This window comes from Populus nigra, chromosome 11 (genome assembly GCF_951802175.1).
Source record: "Populus nigra chromosome 11, ddPopNigr1.1, whole genome shotgun sequence".
NCBI classification, from domain to species: domain Eukaryota; kingdom Viridiplantae; phylum Streptophyta; class Magnoliopsida; order Malpighiales; family Salicaceae; genus Populus; species Populus nigra.
Genome location: NC_084862.1, coordinates 12,487,595 through 12,510,241, shown reverse-complemented (window position 1 = coordinate 12,510,241; position 22,647 = coordinate 12,487,595). Strand labels below are relative to the sequence as shown.

Genomic DNA, 22,647 nt, shown 5'->3' with positions numbered 1-22,647 from the left:
GAGGGAGATTACAAAAAGAGAGGAGAGAAAAAAACCCAGCCCCCCCTCCAATACAGATGGGCCTGAGACCCAAACCCAGCCCACTCTTTCTCTTTTTTTTTTTCTTGGAGGGTGGATCTAACCCAGCTGTATTGGATGGGTTAGACCTAGCTAGCTCGGCCTGGTTATAAGTTCAGACCTCGGGCCAGGCAGTAGGCACGCCCGAACTAATTATCGCGCGTGCATTGCACAATTACCTTCCCACCGTTTAGCAATTTAGAAAATGCAGAAACTGGGCAGGAGGAAGAAGGGCGTACCAGGAGCTGTAGCTTGAAGGTGAAGATGATGGTGTTGGAGAGCTTGAGGTTGCTGGTCCGACGTACTCCTTCTCCTCCGCTTTTTTCCTTGTTTTTATTTTCTTTGGTTGTCTGTTCGTCGTCTGTCTCTCGGTTTTCTCCCTTCCCTCTTCGAGTCCTTCTTCGTCCCCTGTTCTCTATGTTATTGCCCCTCTTTGTTCCCTGTTTTTTTTCTGTTCGCTCTTCTCTCTGAGAAAAAGCCCCGGTTCCCTCTGTTTTTTTTAGCCTCTCTGTTTTCTTTTCTCCCCCCTCCTCTCCTCTTCTCTCCTGGTCTTCTCTGTCTTTTATAGGCTTTTCTCGCGCAAGGCTAATCCTTATCTTCCCCGGGCGCTGATCTTCATGTGAAGATAGAATTTGAGACTCCGTGTTTTGGTTGGATTGGGACACCAACAGTCCTGCCATTGTTGGACTGTTGGTGGTGGTTTCCTCCACGCCTCAATGGCTTGTTATGGCCGAAGGTAGTGCACACTGGAGGGGAGGGAGATTACAAAAAGAGAGGAGAGAAAAAAACCCAGCCCCCCCCCCCCCCCCCCCCCCGAGAGCAAAAAGCTCCTTCCTCATAGCCAGCAACCCATTCCCTGTGATCTAAGTCACGAGAGGAAGCAAGAACCTAAACGAAAAAACTTCCAAAAAGCTGCCCGTTGCCGCAGGGACTACCTCCTGACATTCTTACTGCCTTCGGTTAAGCTTGTCCTCATCAAGGCAAGATAATACCATCCCTCAACCATACCAGCACTGTGCACGTCCTCCAGCTCCAGAAGCAGTACAGAGGCAACAGCGCGTCTCCTCCCTTGCATCAGTTGCCCATCCTCACTGGCCGCATCTCCAGCAAACTATCCTCTCTGTACTGCACCGTGGGCAGGTAATAGCAGCTGTCTCTCCTCAGCCACATGTGCAGACATCCCCCCTCAGCATCAACAATAACGAGACCAGCAAGGAGGAGAGACCCAGCAGAGGAGGAAGAAGACGAAGCAGGAGACCAGGGTAACGAAGCCAACACCGGAGACTAAGAAAACAGAACGACCAGAACAAGTGAAGATAAGAAGAAACTGGGGAGATTGTCTGTTCAGCCAGCAGCATCACGTCTCCATCGCCATCGACGTCCTCATCTCCGGTTGCACCACCCCTCCCTGAACAGACAAACACGAAGGAGGACAGAGGAAGCACAGGACGAACTGAGAGGAGGGAATACCAGTGGAGAACAAGAAGAAACAAAAGAGGAGGAGAAAGCAGCCGGCCAGTCTTCCTTCACCAGCGTCTCCATGGCCAGCATCAGGTAAGTTCTTCTCCTTCCCTCCATTTTGCATTTTAATTCAATAACACTGTGGCTGTGCACCTTTGAATTATAATTACTTGCCTCCTGATATTACCTTCATCTTCGAGCAACAGCCCCCTGCCCCTGAAACGAGTAAGCTTCTTCCCTCCATTCTCCTGCCTTCTTTGTGCTTGCATTGCACTGTGCGAAGTGCAACATGCATGCGTGAATAATTCACGCATGCGTGCTGCCGTCCAGCCAACCGGGTCACTGGTTTGACCCGGTGACCAAGCTGGTCCAGCTGGGTCCAGCCCTGCCCATACGGGTTGAGTTGGACCCAGCCCAAAAAAAAAAGAAAAAATAAAAAAAGTTTCCTTTTTCTTTTAATCCAAATTTTGTAGATTTGTCCACTTGCGCCTTAGTTAGAAATAATATGTCTTTTGGTTTATGTAATATTTACCAATATCAAAGTTGAAAATATTTGTAGTTGAATATTCACTGATACTAGAGTCAGGAATATTTTAAGCAGACCATGAAAAGCATGATACAATAAACTCTTAGCAATTTAAGACAAAACCAACAATGCAGCCTGCCATAGATAGGATGCTTAAGGGGTAATAGTATCTTTCCTTTCGCGTAACCAGTCCCGTACCATAAAATCTCTGTTAACCATATACACTACCAGAAAATCGATAAATACAAATGAAAATACCGAGGGAATATTTTCGTCGGTAAATTTCCGAGGGATTTTACCGACGGAAATATTCCCTTAGTATATATCGAGAGAATTACAGTGGAAAAAAAATTAAAACAAAGCAAAAAAAAATGATGACGTGTCATTTTTACCCATGGAATTTATTTCATCGGTAAATCCGTCTGTAAACTGTAAACACTGTTCATCATGTCAATTATAAAGGGAATCATTGACGGAATTTTCCGTCGGTATTTTCCAGAGAGCTCCAGAACTGTTCACTTTCCAATTGCACTGTTAATTGTTATTCTTTACGGTCAAAATCATTGATGGATTGAAAAGTCATCGGTATTATTTAGTGGTTTTATGAAAAAATTCAATTAATTTAAAATTTTCATTTAAATATTACAAACAGAATCACCGACGGATTGAAAAATCGTCAGTAATTGTTGGCAGTTTCTGAAAACTTTTTACAAAATTGAAAATTTAATAATTAAAAAATATTAATATTCAATTATCCGTCGGTAAATCCGTCGCTAATGCGCCCCAATAAAAAACCTGAATCCTCTTATTTCATAAGAGCCAGACTCATTTCTTATTCTTCTTCTTCTTCTTCACTATATGTAAAAAACATCAATATCTATTTCTTTCTCTTCTTTTCTCTCCTTATCTCCTTCTCTTTTCCTCATGCTCGGATATGTCTTCTTCTTCTTTCTTCTTTTATCCTCTTAGTTTTTTTTTTTATATAATTAATATGTTTTACAAAAAAAATTTTCTCACCTTAGATTTACTTGCAACTACATTAAGGTAAGATTTTTCTTTTTTCATGATTTTTTTCACTATATTTGTTTTTTTTATTTTATTTTTAATTGTTTTTGTTCTTAATAATTGTATAAATGTTGTTGTGAGCTTTTTTTTTTATATGAGATCAATTTTTAGTTGATTTATTTATAGGATTTTTAAATTTTTAGCAATCGCAACTTCATTTTTTTCATATGAATTTTTTTAGTTGAATTTATTTTTTCGTGTTATTTATTTGTTGTAAATTTGTTTGAGTTGATTTTTTTTTCAAGCATTTTGAGTATTATGGAGTGTTGATTTATATTAATTTAATTATTTTATAGTTTTGTAAAATAGATTTTTTAATAATATTTTTAAATAATTACCTATGGAATTACATACGGTATTTTTTCGAGGAAAATACCGACAGAATAAAGCGGATAATTTTTTTTTTTGCATATTTTTTCCGTCAGTAAATCCATCAGTAATAATACTTTTTTATTACCAACGGACTTACCAATAAACAAAAAATTACTGATGAAAGATTCACCGATAGAGCATTTTTGTCGGTGATTTTGTTGATAAATTAATTACCAATTGAATGATAATACAAATACTGACAAAAAATTCCGTCGGTAAATATAAAGATTGTGATAGTGGTTGTCTTTCAATTTAAGTTTTTTAAACAATCAATTTTATTTAAACTATCAATTGCGTTAGGTATACCACTACCTGTAGGAATATTGTGCGTTATATGATCAAAACCAGATGATGTAAAAAGGATATTATACTCCTTAATGTTGGCTAATGCAACTTTATTTGTTGGACAATACATAATTGCTTTTCCAATTTGATCAACTAAGGATTCGATTATACAATTTTATAATTAAGGGATCAAAAAGTGGTTTGGCAATTTCTGTGTTGTTTTTATGGCTTTTTCCCAGGTATAATTGGTCATAGAAAATAGGAAAAAAGTGCATCTAAATTTGTAACAAGACATCCTGCGTACCCAAGAGTCTAATGATGCAAGCATAAGAAGATAGAATATTGGAAGGATGACAAATGCATGTAGTGGTTGAAGGAAGATTCTTATCGCAGAAATAAAAAATAGATAACAATATCCGGAAGACTTTTTAATGCAAGAATTCTCACCCCCTCAACTCAAGCAATAACAGCTAAACGAGTGTTAAGTTATAGAGCTTCCCTACAATGAGAAGTGTTCATTTCCTACTAGCTTTTGTTCTCTTGACTCTGGCATCCTCAATTGCCTCTGCCTCTGACCCCAGTCCCCTTCAGGACTTCTGTGTAGCCATCAATGATCCCAAGGCTGCTGGTAATGCATTCTTCTTACATCTATCATTTACATATCATAAGAAGCTGCAGCCTCTTACGGCTATTAGCTATACATGAAAATCGTTCCCTTGTTTGCTCATGCATGCATGAATTGACCAGCATTTGTTTTGTGCAGTGTTTGTAAATGGGAAATTCTGTAAGGACCCGAAGATGGCGACAGCAAATGATTTCTCCTTTTCAGGACTCAACATTCCCAGAGACACAGGGAACCGAGTTGGATCAAATGTTACTCTCTTAAATGTAGATCAAATACCAGGGCTTAACACGCTCGGCATATCTTTGGCTCGCATTGACTATGCACCAAATGGTGGCTTAAACCCACCCCATACTCACCCTCGTGCCACAGAGATTCTAGTAGTCGTCGAAGGCACACTCTATGTTGGATTTGTCACATCAAACCCAGAAAATCGTTTCATCAGCAAAGTCTTATACCCTGGAGATGTTTTTGTGTTTCCATTTGGCCTCATTCACTTCCAACTCAATATTGCCAAAACCCCTGCAGTTGTCTTTGCTGGTTTAAGCAGCCAAAATCCTGGTACTATTACAATAGCAAATGCAGTGTTCGGGTCCGATCCTCTCATCAATCCTGATGTTCTTGCCAAGGCCTTCCATTTGGACATCAAGATAGTGAACTATCTTCAGAAACTGTTTGGAGGGAACAGTGAGTGATTAAGACGTGTAACATGGACTAGTAGCCTGATTTTACAATGTCTGGCAACCTTCTTTGTTATGTTATAATACTAAATTAAGTACAATGAAATGGTTTCCTATAAATCTCAATGTGTTCCTGTCTTATCTTGGATGACATATATAATGTTTAAGTTCGTTAATTAGCCCTCTCTATGTTTCAAGTCTAAACATACACACAATTACTTCTTGGGTCTATAAAGGGACCAAATTTCAACAGGGCTTCTGCAGCTTTTTGACTATAAATTCTTGAATATCAGGAAACATCCTCGCATCCTTTGTCATAACCACAATTCATAAAATTTTGTGTCTTTGATGTCCAATCCCTGCAATTAAATGCAACAATTGGTTTTGGACAGAAGCTGAGTATCCTTGTTGCTTAACTCTGGAAGAGCAGTAGCTTCAAAAATAACAAGCACAGTTAAAACTATTAAAAACTACTTCAATGGTAGTGTTTGCGAATATAATAATAGTTGCTTTTTAAAGTGTTTTTCATTTTGAAAATAGATGAAAATAATATATTTTTTTATTTTTTAAAAATTATTTTTAATAACAACATATCAAAATGATTCAAAAATATTAAAAACAATTATATTCAAGCAAAATAAAATTCAAAATATTATGAAATATGATTTTAACTACAAAAACAAACACCACGTAAACGTGGGAAGGGAGATTCAGACAGTCTAATTTCTTTTCTTCTGTCAAGCACATTTCTGCCCCAGGGGAATAGAATGATGTAAGAGTAAGAGCACAATTTCTTTCAAGAATATATGTCATTGACAAAGAAGAATGGTTTTATGATACTCATATTACACTCTAATACAGTAAAAGCTCTTTAACGTTAGAAATTGCGCTGCCAACTAATATTTTGTGCTTGATTTTACTAAAAAGAATGAAGTTGGCTAGATTCAATTTTAAAACTCTATATCAATTTTAAAACTTCTAATCTCTTCGTCTTTAAGTTTTTATATGTGAACTATATCAATTTTAAAACTTGTAAGTGAAGTTTGACTAATAATTTTATTTTCAACAATTTCAATCAGAAATTAGAATCTGGTGGATGGAAGGATATGAGAAAAATATACTGTAAATACACCAACCTATTCGACTATATATGTCGACTTTTAAGACCAAAAAAGAAAGAAAAAGGTCACATGGCCTATTCATTATTCTAGGGAAGACATTATGTAAAAAAGGTTGTCTCTATATAATCTAACTACCGGAATTTGAAGGAGGAAAAAAAAAGAATTAGGTGGAGAAATAATTTTCATTGTAGATGTATGATTTGCCTGAACAATAAGGTCCACTTCACCCCCTTTGAATTATGTTGGTGTACAAGTTGAAACGATGCAGTGTACTGCCTACTAAACTCGTCTAAGATTGGATCATAGCTTAAAGTGGATTACCAACTGAAACCACACCAAATAAACTAGAGAATTGTATGTTTAGCACATTGTTAACGCAGACCAGTTTTGAAAGCATATATACCTAATGTCTAATCATCCATATTTTTGTTAGTCAAAAAAATGACAAGGCCAGTAAAGGAGGACTTCAGACACAGAAGTAAGCAGAGCCGCCTCCATCTTAACTCCATTGGATCATATTATAGACAAAAGAGTAGTTGGGTTAGTTATACATATATATAGAAATCTTAAAAACCATGGTTTAAGACTTTCCAGCACTAATGCTGGACGAGGTGGTCAAGTAGGTTATTTACATTGAATTATCTTATACTTATTTCTCTCTGGTTTGGCGTTGTGATAGTTTTTATTTTTTAAAGTATTTTTTAAATTGTGTTTCATTTGATATATTAATATAAAAATAATTATTTTTTAAATAGTTTTGATATATTAATATAAAAAAAATTAAAAAAATTAATATTTTAAAAAAGCATCCACCAGATTACCAAACGCACTTGAAAGGTTGCGATGGCGCAACTTCTTAGTTATCGGGAGGCCTGAGAGTTTGAGCTATGGTTTAATAGTTACAAATTCTTCATCATCTTGAAGCTATGGTTTTACAAGATTTTAATTATATTTGCAGCAAACTACCTCGGATTCAAAGTCATTTACTTTCATCAATTGCCAATTTTTTAAACCAAAGGGTCTAGCTAATTATGATTTTAAAAACAAAGGGATTAAACAATAATTACTCAAACAACAATCGCTAGGGATTTATAATGGCTCTCCATAATTTGTTCAGGGATGGTTATCTATAAGTGCTAGAAATATTGGCAAGAAGATAAGGACATGCAGATTTCAGTAATTTTTCAAGATATCTGTGGATAGGATCAATGGAGACTTTCCAGTAAATTACGTACACTATAGGAGCATGCACTCAATCCCACTCAGTATTTTGTACATTCTTTACTCTCAGTGATGCTATCCATTTGAATTGATCCAATTCCGTATGAACTTTCTCTCCTGAATCCGACTGCTCTACACATCCAAATACACCAAATGTAAAGAGAATGACTCGAGAACCCATGATTTTTATTATTATTTTTTGCCATTTCCACTCCATCAAAATCCTCTGAAACCCATTAAATCACCAAGTCTGACCACAGATTTTATTTTATTTTTAAGGAAATCTATTCATGGCACCACTCCATTCTTAAACAACTACAGTGTGCTTCAGTCTGAGTTTTGGAACCATTTCATCAAGAAAGATTTGAAATTATGGTTGATGAAGAGGCCAGCCATGGTCATATAGGTGGTGACTGTTAAGTGTGGACACAAGCTGGTGGTGGTGGCAGCCATGTCAAACATGGCTGCAAAGTTAGGCATGGTAGGTTGCCTACCATTGAAAATGGTGGCTACCATATTTGACTAAAGGAAAGTGTCTTGATTATAAATAGAGCTGCTGAGAGTGAGACGTAGAAGAGAGAACAGATTGAGAACAAGAGAGAAACACAGAGAGAGAGCTAGGGAGAGTTGAGTTGAGTTGAGAAGATTTTTTCTCCTCCTCCTTGTTTTGTTGTTTGTATTGTTTCTAAACTTGATTAATACAAACCAGTAGCTCCGTGGAGTAGGCAAGTTGCCGAACCACGTAAATTTGTGTGTGTTTAATTGCTTGAATGACCCAACAACTGGTATCAGAGCTTGTTCTTGAAAAAGAGGGTGTTTGATCCAAACTCAAAAATCAAAGTTCTCAAAACGTGTTTTTGAACATACCATCGTGTAGAGCAAGAGGAGACGAATTCACTGGTGAAAACCCGGCGAAGAACCGACGTCCTGCATGCCCGCACGCGCCGACGAAGCCACTGCCTACGCGCGCCCACGCGCAGCACGCTCTCCACGCGTCGTCTCTACCCGGCTACCCGCATCTGAACCGGGTTGACCCGCCGCGTCATCCGCCACGCAAGCAAACCCGTACAGTCCCCTGCCACGTCACCTGACACCTCAGCAAGTCATCTGCCACGTCATCAGACCAGTCAGCAGCCACGGCAGACACTGCCACGTCAGCACGAAACGCGCGTGCATTTGCCACGTCAGCAAAAGTGGGACCCGGTGTACCTACGTGGAAGCCACGTCATCTTGCCACGTCATCGGAGGTGGGTTTTGATCCAGTGCTTCGCAGACGCTATTCTGGACTGACACGCGGCTTCATCTGCACCGTCCGTTGATCCAAAACTTTGACTGTTAAGATCTGAGCCATCCGAAGTCCGATTGGGGTGATCTCAGTGTCGTTTCCAATATTTTTGGCCGTTCCGGACACATCTGTAAGGTCAGATTTGACAAATTCAAATCGGAGATACAGTAAAAATGGCAGATGAAATAAAAGCTGCGGGAATTGAAAAATTTGATGGATCAGATTTTGGATATTGGAAAATGCAAATTGAAGACTATTTATATGGGAAGAAACTTCATCTTCCTCTGTTGGGGAGCAAGCCAGAAAATATGCCAGAAGAAGATTGGTTGCTTCTTGATAGACAAGTTTTGGGTATTATCCGGCTATCCTTATCAAGAAGAGTTGCTCACAATGTTACGAAAGAAAGATCTACTGCAAGACTAATGGAAGCCTTGTCTGGGATGTATGAAAAGCCCTCGGCAAACAATAAAGTGCACTTGATGAAGAAGTTGTTCAACTTGAAAATGACAGAAGGCACCTCCGTCACGCAACATCTCAACAACTTTAATACCATCACAAATCAATTGTCATCTGTAGAGATTGAGTTTGATGATGAGATCCGTGCACTCATTTTGCTAGCTTCACTTCCAAGCAGTTGGGAAGGTATGAGGACAGCCGTGAGCAATTCAGCTGGAAAATCCAAACTGAAATATGATGACATCCGAGACTTGATTTTAGCTGAAGAAGTTCGAAGAAAAGACTCGGGTGAAAGTTCAAGTTCAGGATCAGCTCTCAACATTAACACTCGAGGGAGGAGACAGGATAGAGGCTTATCCAGAGGCAGATCCAAATCAAGATACAGAAGTAAAAGCAAGTCCGGACCCAGAAAGCAGGCTGAATGTTGGAATTGTGGCAAACCTGGTCATTTCATGAGGAATTGCACAAAACCAAAAAAACCTGAAGCTGACTCTGCAAACGCTACCACAGACGAGGTGCAAGACGCTTTGATTCTTGCTGTACAAAGTCCGATTGATGATTGGATTCTTGATTCTGGTGCTTCATTCCACTGTACACCACACCATGAGATGATGCAAAACTATGTTGCTGGAGATCACGGTGTAGTCTATCTGGCCGATGGACAACCAATGAAGATTGTGGGTATAGGAGAAGTGCAGATCAAGACAATGAATGGATCTACTTGGAACTTGCAAAATGTAAGGCATGTTCCTGGACTCAAGAAGAAGTTGATCTCAGTCGGACAACTTGATGAGAGTGGTCATTCAATCCTCTTTTCTGGAGGTATGTGGAAGGTATCAAAGGGAGCAATGGTTTTGGCTCGTGGAAAGAAAACTGGCACCCTGTATATGACCACAAGATGTGAAGATATTATTGCCTCTACTGAAGTAGAAAATCAAGCACAGTTATGGCACTGTAGACTCGGCCATATGAGTCAAAAGGGGATGAAGATACTTCAGTCGAAGGGAAAACTGCCAGAGCTTAAAAATGTTGATCTAGACATTTGTGAAAGCTGTGTTCTTGGAAAACAGAAGAAGCTCAGTTTCTTAAAGGTTGGCAGGGCCTTAAGACCAAGAAAGCTAGAACTGGTGCACACAGATTTATGGGGACCTTCTCCAGTGGCATCTCTTGGAGGTTCTCGGTATTACGTAACTTTCATTGATGATTTCAGCAGAAAGGTATGGGTCTACTTTCTGAAAAATAAATCTGATGTGTTCGAAACATTCAAGAAGTGGAAGGCTATGGTTGAAAATGAATCAGGTTTGAAGTTGAAATGCTTAAGATCTGATAATGGAGGAGAATACATTGATGGAGGTTTCAAGGAGTATTGTGCTGTTAATGGTATCAGAATGGAAAAGACCATTCCAGGCACACCACAACAGAATGGCATTGCTGAAAGAATGAACCGGACCATCAATGAACGAGCTAGAAGCATGAGGTTGCATTCAGGGCTACCTCAAACATTCTGGGCTGACGCAGTTCATACTGCAGTTTACTTGATCAACCGTGGACCATCAGTTCCTTTGGAGTTCAGATTGCCTGAGGAAGTATGGAGAGGAAAAGAGGTACAAATCTCTCATTTAAAGGTCTTTGGGTGTGTTTCCTATGTGCATATAGATTCTGATGCACGCAACAAGCTAGATGCCAAATCCAAGAAATGTTTCTTCATTGGCTATGGAGATGAAGAATTTGGATTTCGGTTTTGGGATGATCAGAACAGAAAGATTATCAGAAGCAGGAACGTGATCTTCAATGAGAAAGTTTTGTACAAAGACAGATCAAGTGCAGAAACAGATATGACTGATTCAGATACAAGTCCACAAAAATCTGAATTCATCAGATTAGAAGGGCTTCCTGATGTTACCAAGCATAACAAAACTCAAGAGTCTTTACAAGAAGATTCAAGCACATCTGTACCCATCACTACACAAGACGATGCAGAGCCAAGTGAATCAATTGTTTATGTTCGCAGGTCTTCAAGGACTATAAAGCCCCCACAACGGTTCACACTTCTACTGAATTATATTTTATTGACAGATGGTGGTGAGCCGCTAAGTTATGAAGAATCCTTACAAGATGGAAACTCAAGCAAGTGGGAGTTAGCCATGAAGGATGAGATGAGTTCGTTGCTGAAGAACAAGACTTGGGAGCTGACCACACTACCTGAAGGAAAGAAGGCTTTGCAAAACAAGTGGGTCTACAGAGTAAAGACTGAGCATGACGGAAGCAAACGGTTCAAGGCAAGACTTGTTGTAAAAGGGTTTCAACAAAAGAAAGGGATTGACTACTCTGAGATATTTTCTCCAGTTGTGAAGCTCACAACAATCAGAGTTGTTCTGGGGATAGTAGCGGCAGAGAATTTACATCTTGAACAATTAGATGTAAAAACAGCTTTTCTTCATGGAGAATTGGAGGAAGACATTTACATGCAACAACCAGAGGGGTTTGAAATACCAGGAAAGGAGAACCAAGTCTGCAAGCTAAAGAAAAGCCTATACGGTTTGAAGCAAGCGCCAAGACAGTGGTACAAGAAGTTTGACAACTTCATGTGTAGTTCGGGATACACAAGATGCCAGGCTGATCACTGTTGCTATGTCAAACATTTTGACAACTCCTACATCATTCTACTATTATATGTGGATGATATGTTGATTGCAGGATCCAACATTGAGGAGATTGACAAGCTGAAACAACAATTGTCAAAACAGTTTGAAATGAAGGATCTGGGAGCTGCCAAACAAATACTTGGCATGAGAATCATCAGAGATCAAGACAAAGGCATACTAAAGCTTTCACAAACAGAGTATGTCAAGAAGGTTCTCAGCAGGTTTAGTATGGATAATGCTAAACCAGTAAGTACACCTCTGGGGAATCATTTCAAGCTCAGCAAAGACCAGTCACCAAAAACTGAGCTAGAAAGTGGATACATGGATAAGATTCCATACGCCTCAGCTATCGGCTCTTTGATGTATGCTATGGTCTGTACCAGACCAGACATTGCCCATGCAGTGGGAGTTGTAAGCCGATATATGAGCAATCCTGGAAAGCAACATTGGGAGGCGGTGAAATGGATCATGAGATACTTAAAAGGTTCATCAGAGACATGTCTTACTTTCACAGCTGGTGGTTTGAAACTTGAAGGTTTTGTAGACGCTGATCTAGCAGGGGATGTTGATAGCAGAAAGAGCACTACAGGATATGTATATACTCTAGGAGGGACTGCTGTTTCCTGGAGTTCTACCTTGCAAAAGATCGTCGCTCTTTCAACAACAGAAGCTGAATATGTTGCAGTCTCAGAATCTGCAAAAGAGATCGTATGGCTGCAGAGTTTTCTGAAAGAATTGGGCAAGATGAATGAAAAGGGTACTTTGTATAGCGACAGTCAGAGTGCAATCTTCCTTGCCAAGAATCCAGCATTTCACTCCAGGACGAAGCATATTCAGATCAAATATCACTTCATCCGACAATTGCTAGACGAGGAGCAACTAATGCTAGAAAAGATCTGCGGAAGCAAGAATCCAGCTGACATGTTAACCAAAGGAGTTACTCTTGATAAACTGAAGCTGTGTAAAGCTTCAGTTGGTCTCAGAGATTAAAAGACAGATCTAGCACCATTTGTGTCCAAGTGGGAGATTGTTAAGTGTGGACACAAGCTGGTGGTGGTGGCAGCCATGTCAAACATGGCTGCAAAGTTAGGCATGGTAGGTTGCCTACCATTGAAAATGGTGGCTACCATATTTGACTAAAGGAAAGTGTCTTGATTATAAATAGAGCTGCTGAGAGTGAGACGTAGAAGAGAGAACAGATTGAGAACAAGAGAGAAACACAGAGAGAGAGCTAGGGAGAGTTGAGTTGAGTTGAGAAGATTTTTTCTCCTCCTCCTTGTTTTGTTGTTTGTATTGTTTCTAAACTTGATTAATACAAACCAGTAGCTCCGTGGAGTAGGCAAGTTGCCGAACCACGTAAATTTGTGTGTGTTTGATTGCTTGAATGACCCAACAGTGACATGAAATATGGATGCCAAAGTTGGGGAGATGTGAAAGAAACTGCTGGGAAAGCTTATACAGAAGCAGAAAACATCATATTTCCTAGGTTTAAGGACCCAATGTTTCATCAACAAGAACCAGTGTTCTAGTCCTTTCAAATACTAAAAAAGTCTGAATTTGAATTTGAACTTCGATGTAGGATTACAATTCCAAGTCCACATTGAATAATTACTGAGGACGAAGAAAGAGTAGCGTAAAATATGAGATTGGAATTACCACAACTGCCTGTAAAATTATATAAAGACATATAGATGAAGTGCTTCAACAATAAATCATCACTGCGATAAATTAAAGATGAGTAGTTAGTCAGTTAACCATTACTATCTACTCGGTACAGCTTCATCAACTTCGAGATGACGGACACTACTGCTTCAGAACATCACCTATAAATTGTCAGGCAAGATTACTCACCCTCGACACCTCAAAATTTTGAAACTAATAATCTTAAGTCGTTATTAAGGGTGATCTTTTCCTTGTAGCTTTTGCATTATGGGTTCTGGCTTCCTAATTTGCATGTGCCTACGACCCCAGCCCTCTTCAGGATTTCTGTGCAGCAATAAATGACACCAAGTTTGCTGGTATACGTGGAAAAAACTTCACACATATATTAGCTTTGGACAGCTAGGTTGAGGGGCCTGACTGGTGACTATCTAAAAAATAAATAAGTCTTTTATGGAACATGAAATTCTTCGGTGTTTAAGTCATTATGTGTATGTAATGGGAAAAATATAAAGGAAGAGTAAATAAAATAAAGGTGAGGGAGTGTGTATGTGGCCTAGAAGTTGTATGGCTAACCTGGTTTGGCCTGGCTAGCTTTAATGGCCTTTCGCTAGCTTTCATGGCATTTGGTTGATTGTAGGTAGGACTTGTCTTGCTAGTAAGTACTGATCTCTAGCTAGTAGGCCTGTTTTAGCTTTGGTTTTCTTATCTGGTGACTGGGAGTTTTATAAACCCAAGCCTAAGGAATTTCTTCATGGATTGGAGATTATATCATTACTGAAAAAATTGGTGTTGGTTTTGGTTTGGGTAGCCATGGTGGCTCGTGATTGACGTGTATGTCATGGTTGTTGTGCCATGCCTGCTATTTAGTGAAAAACATTGGTGATGGTCTTTCATTAGGATAAAAAGTGTTACCTGCTCTGCAAAGAAACAGTATAGAAAAAGTTGTGTTTATATAAAAAAAATTGTGTGCATGAGAAGTTTGTCTGAGCGGGATCGGAAAAAAGGCATAAAAAAGCAAGTTGGACAAGATAGGATAGATCAGGTCAACACCGGGTCTAGGGTGGTTTTTCGAGTAAAAGTTCTAGCCAAAAGCTAGCCTAAACTGCTGAAAAAAAGAGGAAAAACTTCCTTCTTTTTTTTTTTACCATCATTACTCCATAAATCTTTTAAACATGCATGTTTCAAAGACTTTAACCAATAAAAGTGGGGGAAAATACTTACTGCATGAATATTATCTTTTTTTGGTCGTGCTTGCATAAAAGTGGGAGATTTTCATGGAAATATGGAGAAAAACTATTGTTTTTTATTTGAAAAATTCGAAAAGAATTGAAATATAATTTCTAAAATTTAGCTTATCTTAGACAGCACATCGTAAGGATTTTTTTCATGTTTGTTCAGTTGCGCATCTCCTTCTTAAGAAATTATTAAAGTATCCTTTATAGATTAATCTTTTTTTCTCTTTTTTGAGTACATGACACTTTTATATCTCATGCCCATGATCATGGTAAAGAGATAGAACTTACTTTTTATAGGAGGCAGGTATTTAATAAAATATTTTTTCTGTTATAACAAGTAACACCTCACACATCATCATGGTAAAAGGTGTGGTCAAGAAATATATATGTATATGTATGTAAAGGGAAAAACATATAGGTTGAGAAAAATAAAGTGAAAGTTAGGGGGTGTGGTTTAAAAGGATTGCACACGAATAATTATAGTGAATTATTATTCATTGCATTACAATAGGGTTTATATATAATACAAAAACTTATGACTATGTAAGGAATGTTAACGAAGGAATATACAATCATAAACACAGCTGCAACTATTTAGGAAACGTAATAAAATCAGATATTCTATACATATAAATAGATCACTGATAGCTGAAGTTACGTTGATTTCCTTATACAACCCCTCAAAATGGACGTTCCATCAGCAACGTGTATTTTGTCACGCAACAGAGTGAAACAAGACCGAGCAAATGGTTTTGTGAGGAGATCTGCTAGCTGGTCATTAGTGTGAACATGAGCAACACGCAGGTGACCACGTTGAACAAAGTCGCGGACAAAGTGAAGGTCAATAGCTATGTGCTTTATTCGGGAATGAAGAATAGGATTGAGACTGAGCTGAGTGACACCCACATTATCACAAAGAAGAAGAGGAGGTTCACGTAGCTTGAGTCCAAGTTCATCAAGAAGAGACTTTATCCATGCAATATCAGAAGCAGCAGTGGCAAGTGCTCTATATTCTTCCTCTATAGAGGAACAAGCCATAGCCTTTTGTTTTCTGGTGTGCCAGCTGATAGGATTATCACCCAGGAATATAATATAAGCGATGGTGGACTTGCGATCATCAAGATCACCACCCCAATCAGCATCAGAGAACCCTCGAAGCACAGGGTTAGACTTGTTGCGTAGCAGTAGACCAAAGTGAATTGTCTATTTGACGTAGCGCAAGAGTCGTTTAACATGTTGCCAATACGTTACTATTGGCTTATGCATGAATTGGGCAAGACGATTAACTGCAAATCCCAAGTCAGGGCGAGTGAGCAAGAGATATTGGAGGGAACCAATGGTGTGTCTGTATTCAGTTGTATCACAACCAGATGAACAATCGTTAAGCAGAAGTTTAGCAGACTTGGACATAGGAGTGTAAACTGTCTTAGCACCAGTCATATTTAACCGAGAAAGGAGATCATGAATATAATGGTTTTGCGAGAGAAATAAACCTTGTTGAACTAGAATAACCTCCACCCCTAAAAAATAATGCAAGTCACTAAGCTCCTTTAGAGAAAATGTTTCACCTAATGAGGTGACCATATGCTGCAGAAACGGGTTGTTATTGCATGTGAGAATTAAGTCATCAACGTAGACCAACACATAGAGCAGAATACCATCGCGAGCAAAGATGAACAAGGAGCTGTCTGACTGGGAATTAACGAACCCCAATGCAAGAAGGCTGGTACGTAACGCTGTATACCAGGCTCTAGGCGCCTGCTTGAGACCATAAATGGACTTCTAAAGAGAGCAAACATGATGAGGATGGGACTGATCAATAAAGCCAGCAGGTTGATGCATGAACACCTGCTCAGTTAACTGTCCATGAAGAAACGCATTATTAACATCCAGCTGCTTGAGAGGCCAGTTATATGACATAACGATGGAGAGGATGAGGTGAATAGTGGTTGCTTTAATGATAGGGCTGAAGGTCTCAGTATAATCCACACCCGGCCGTTGATTAAATTCCTTAGCCACAAGACGTGCCTTAAATTGATCGACTGTACTATCTGGATGACGTTTAATCCTAAACACCCATTTACAACCAATTAAATTGGTAGCAGAAGGACGAGGGACCAAACGCCAAGTGCCATGGGAGACTAAGGCAGTAAATTCATCTGCCATGGCTTTACACCACCTGGGATCTTTGAGAGCCTGAGAGACACATATGGGTTCTAATGGTGGTGCAAGAGGATGCTTGGTAGTGACCGAGAGTTGCTTAGGACAGAAGATGTTATTTTGAGCTCGGGTGACCATGGGATGAGTGCGGCTGGGCAGTACAGGGGCAACAGGGAGAGGAGATACAAAGGAGGATGAATTAGTAGGAAGAGAGGTGGAAGTCATACCTGGGGAGGGAATCACGATTGCGGAGGCATCGGGCACGAGAGCTGTGGTGATGGAATTATCCACTGGAACCATGCAGACTGGAGGAACAGGAGATGGAGGTGATGGTGCTGGACACTATGGGGCAGGAGATGGGTTGACATAAGGTGGTATCGTTTTGAAAGGAAAAATACTTTCATCAAAAGTGACATGATGGGATAGATAAATCTTACCGGTTTGAATATTCAAACATTAAAACGCATGTTGAGTGAGGGAGTACCCAACAAATACACAAGGGTGGGATTTAGACTGAAATTTATTTGCACGATACAGAACAAGCCATGGATAACATTAACAACCAAAAGTGCGCAATTTATTATAGTCAGGAACCAGACCAAATAACACTTCAAAAGGACTTTGTCGTGAGTGTAAGATTGTGGGAAGACTATTAATAAGATAAACTGTTGTGACCAAGGCATAGGTCCAATAAGTGGAAGGAGTCGAAGCATGATGTAGGAGGGCCATACCAGTGTCGACAATATATCAATGGCCGCGTTCAACAGTGCCATTTTGCTGGGTAGTATGTGGTGTAGTGGTAAAATGACTAATACCACGAGTGGCAAGGATAGGTCTAAGTTTGATAAATTCACCACCGTTGTCAGAATAAAATTTTTTAATTTTTCGAGAAAACTGATTTTCAACCATAATGGTAAATTGGACAAATATAAAAGACACATTCGACTTATTATGCATAGGATAGAACCAGCAATACTTGGTAAAATGATCGACAAAAAGTACATAATATCGGTAGCCATCAATAGAGGGAACCGGTGATGGACCCCAAACATCAGCATACAAATATTCAAGAGGATCATGATTGGTAAGGGAAGTGACACTAAAGGGCAATTTATGTGACTTATTGCACTGACACGAAACACACGAAAATAAAGCCTTAGAGGGAGACACAGGTAAGTTATAACTACTTATAAGAGAGGATAAAATTTTTGAACTAGGGTGTCCCAGCCAGTGATGCCAGCAATCAGGAGAGGCACGAGTGCCAGCCAAGGTGATGGCATGAGCTTGCGATGAGGGAGTACATAGTTCCACAGGATAAACACCATCTTCATGCCTTCCGCGCATGAGTACTGCCCCCGTTGTCGGATCCTTCACAAGGTAAAAGAAGGGGTGAAATTCAACAACACCATTATTATCATGAGTAAACTTATGAACTGAGATTAAGTTTTTATGAATGAGGGGCACATGTAGGGTTTCTTTTAAACTAAGAGAGCGGGAAGGAGAGGAGATAATAGTGGAACCAATACGAGCAACATGCAAACCTGTACCATCATCGAGAACCACCTCATCCTGGCCATCATACTCAAAGTGAATGGAGAGATTAGCCAGGTCAGATGTGATGTTGTGCGAGGCAGCGGAGTCAAGAAGCCATTTGGCTTTTGGTGGAGCCGAAGAGGTAGTATAATTGGCAGTGGGTGAAGACTGCAGTTTGATACAATTCTTGGCAGTGTGACCAGGATGGTCACATATTTGACACACAACAGAAGGCCTTCTAAAAGGAGCTGTGTTGGAGAACTTTTGTCTGAACCTATTTTTGTTGTTTTTGAAGCGGGGATTAGATGACCTCCGTTGAGAGGTATTGACAGTGACAACCAGTGTTGAAGAAGAATGGCCATCCATGCGTTTGAGATATTGTTCATGACCAATTAACAAGTCATGTAATTCTGCAAATGACAAAGCAGTTTCTCTCGTACGAATGGGTGCCACCATATCTCTAAACTCATAGCCAAGTCCATTAAGCACATATAATGTCAAATCATCATCTGAAACGGGTGCATCAATCAAAGAGAGTTCGTCTAAAATTACCTTGACTGCATGAAGAAACTCGAACACCATGCGAGAGCCCCTTTGAATAAAGGTCAGATCTTCTTTCAACTGCATAATTCTGGCCCGAGATTTGCTAGCAAATAAGCGAGCGAGATGTTGCCAAGCATCACGGCTTGTGGTGGTCATAACAATAAGGGACATGACTGCTTCAGAAACAGAAGCAAAAATGGCATTCAACAACAACTGGTCTTGTCTTTTCCAGTGCGCATGGAGTACCACAGCAGAGGTAGAAGAGTTTGCATTAGGTGTGGGAGGGCATTGAAGAGTGCCATCCAAGTATTTCATCAGATCATATCCAATGAGTATTGTGAGAAAAGTTGCACGCCAGGAAGGATAATTTGAGGATGTGAGTTTGTAGGGCAATTGGCTTGAGGTGTTGATAATGATGAGAGGGAGTGAAGATGTAGAGTTAGAGCCAACAGACTCTGAGAAAGGAGGATTGCCACCGGTTGACATGGAGCTAAAGAATATTTCTAACCTCGTGAGAGAAGAAGGCTCTGATACCATAAAAGGATTGCACACGAATAATTGTAGTGAATTATTATTCATTGCATTACAACAGTGTTTATATATAATACAAAAACCTGTGACTATGTAAGGAATGTTAACGAAGGAATATACAATCATAAACATAGCTGCAGCTATTTAGGAAACGTAATAAAATCAGATATTCTATACATAGAAATAGATCACTGATAGCTGAAGTTACGTTGATTTCCTTATATGGTTAAGAAATATATATGTATGTGTATGTAAAGGGAAAAACATATAAATTGAGAAAAATAAAGTGAAAGTTAGGGAGAGCATATTTGATCTAGAAGTTGAATGGTCTAGCGTAGTTTGGTCCGGCTTTCATAGCCTTTAGCTATCTCCTGTAACATTTAGCTAGCTTTGGCTAGGACTTCTCCTACTAAAAATTATTCTTTGGCTGGTTTCAGTTCGAGTCTTATGATTGTTTATATAATGACCACTGAAAACTTATATGGTTGTTAACTTCAGGGCCCGTGGAATTAGTTGAGGTGCACGCAAGTTACCCCGGACACCCATGTTAATAAAAAAATAAAATTACTCTTTGGTTTGTAGGCCTGGTTGTGCTCTAACTTTCTTGTTTGGTGACCGAATATATTTATACACCAAAGCTTTGGAATTTCTTCATAGAAAAAAGATTGTATTATTGGTAGAAAAATTGATGTTGATATTTGTATGGCTAGCCAGGGGTGGCTCTTAATTGATGTGTTATGCCATTTATTGTACATCAACTTACCGAACGGCTGAATCATTATCTGAGATTTATGAGGAAGAAGCGGGAGGCCTTAAAATACCTTTCTGAGAAGCAGAAAAGAAAATCAATCTAGAGCAATCACGATTATTCAGCCATGAGTCCCCAAGGAGTGTAGCGTGGTGGCAAAGGGCTTGAGATCTGCACAGCAGGTCTCGAGTTCGAGTCAGGGCGTGCACCTCTTGTAAGAGCCTGGGACAGCCGGGGTTTTACTCACTCACCTGGGCCCACAAAGTGCGCTTTCCGGGGGGTGGGGTTTCCTCGAACCCAAAAAAAAAAAAAAAAAAAAAGATTATTCAGCCATGAGCTTTCTCACACTAACCATCAGCTCTTGAGCCTTTTCTTTTGCCTGCCCTGACCATGAATCAGGAAGTTACCCTAATGACATGCTTGCTATTGGTAAAAAAATATTGGTGATCGTCTGTTATTGGGGGTAAAAAAAATGCTACCTGCAGTGCATAGAAAAATTGTGCATGAAAAATTTGAGTTGGTGACTCATCAAAATCTGAGAAAACGCATAAAAGAATATGCCTATCAGAATAGGACAAACCAGGTTAAGTAACACTAGGTCTGGAATGGGTTTTTGACTGAAAAATCCAGTCTTTTAAGCTTGGTCCAAACAACTAGAAAATTCCAATCGCCAAGCCCATACAACCAGATAAAAAAAATCAAGGTAAAACTATCTTTCCTTTTTTTTTTTTTTTACCATCAATGTTTATATTCAGTTTTTTTCAGTGTTCTTTGAATTAACAGATTGCTTTTAACATTTTTCACAGCGTTTGTGAATGGGAAGTTCCGCAAAGACCCAAAGCTTGCCACGGCAAATGATTTCTTTTCGGGGCTCCGTACATTCCTAGAAACACTAGGAATCGAGTTGGATCAAATGTAACTCCTTTGAATGTAATTCCATCGGTAAAACTGTTAAATATTATAGTGATAGAGTTTTTAGTGACCATAATACTAGGTAGTGACTCTTTTAAATTAGACATTTTCCCCTTGAAGAACAATATGCCAAATATCTGTTCTTTTTCCATGAGAATATTTTTAATCAATTGTTGCAATGTTCCAGGTGTAACATTTACAATGTTTGTGAAACTTCAGCTTCTGGGAAGTTCTGTAGACTTGATGAATATTTGTTTAAAGAGAACATTTGTATGTTCCATTAAGTTCTATGCATGAATTGCTTGTACGTTGATAGAGAATTTTGATATTGTTAAGACTTTGGATGTGTTGTATGATATTTTTATTGGCTTAAAATAAAAAAAATATGCAACGCATATTTGACAAACGTTGTAAATAATGAAGACTATTTCAAAATGTTTTTTTTATCTAGTGTTTATATAAATGAGCTTTGAGATGGGTCCGACGACCTTGATAGACTCAAGACCCTTGGGTTTAGAAATCATGCCAGACCCAATAAAACATGGGTCAGGGGAACGTGTCAGATCCCAAATACTTGAGTTTGACAATCTACCTAACTCAAGAAAACATGAGTTAGGTGAACATGCCAGATCAAAAATACTTGAGTTTGACAATCTACCTAACCCAAGGAAAACATGGGTTTGGAAATGGTGCCAAACCCAAAACGCTTTTCTTGGAATTAATTTTCCAACAACTATAAAATCCTAACAACTCTTTTTTAAATAGCTACAACTCTTTAATTCTCCAACAACTCTTTTATTTTTTTAAATGTTGTAACAACTCTTTAATTTCTAATTTATTTTCTACCTAGCTGTTACATTTTAGCAGCATATATATATATATATATACACACACCATGCACTTTTACAGTCAAAGAGTGTTGGAAAAACAATAGTATTATTTTTTATGTGTTTGCAAAGCTTGTTGGTATTTTCTTTCTATCTTGTTTGCTGTTTCTGTAACCCTCGTCTTTAGAGGAGGAACTTGTTGGATCCTGAAAGATAGCCTTGTGTTAAGGAAATATCTTTAAAGACAGTGTTTATACACATCTTAAGTTAGAATTTGTTTCTATTCATTGTATCTAATTTTTACAACAATCTTAAGGATAATTTAGTAACATGGACGGGAACACTACTGCTGACAACGCTGTTGTCCTCAACAATGTTTTTGAAGAGAACTCAGCTACTGCCATCTCTCCTATTGCCAACTCTATTGCTGCTGTCACTATGTCATTAGCTAAGCCATTCCCTAACATTTCAAATATTGAGGTTTTTGCTGAAGAAAACTTTAGAAGGTGGCAAGAAAGGATCTATGGTGTCCTAGACATGCATGAAGTTGCATGGGTTCTTGCCAATCCCAAGACCAATGACAATGTTATAGCATGGACACATGGGAACAAGGTTTGTAGACACTCCATTTTAAGCACTCTCTCCAATGAGTTATTTGATGTATATTGCAGCTGTCGCACCTGACATCGCGGCGACCCTA

At 39.0% G+C, this 22,647-nt stretch overlaps 1 protein-coding gene across 1 annotated transcript; it reads left to right on the top strand.

Moving 5' to 3' along the window:
* The first annotated feature begins 4,226 nt into the window (after positions 1-4,226).
* LOC133706167 (germin-like protein subfamily 1 member 13) lies at positions 4,227-5,188 on the top strand. Its single transcript, XM_062131644.1, has 2 exons — positions 4,227-4,394; positions 4,530-5,188. Exons 1-2 carry the CDS (start codon positions 4,271-4,273, stop codon positions 5,081-5,083), a joined length of 678 nt encoding a protein of 225 aa, XP_061987628.1. The 5' UTR covers positions 4,227-4,270; the 3' UTR covers positions 5,084-5,188.
* The last annotated feature ends 17,459 nt before the right edge of the window (positions 5,189-22,647 follow it).

Coding starts and splice junctions, on each gene's coding strand:
- LOC133706167 (XM_062131644.1), top strand. CDS start 4,271: ATGAGAAGTGTTCATTTCCTACTAGCTTTTGTTCTCTTGACTCTGGCA. Junction 4,395..4,529: donor CAATGATCCCAAGGCTGCTG/GTAATGCATTCT, acceptor TGTTTTGTGCAG/TGTTTGTAAATGGGAAATTC.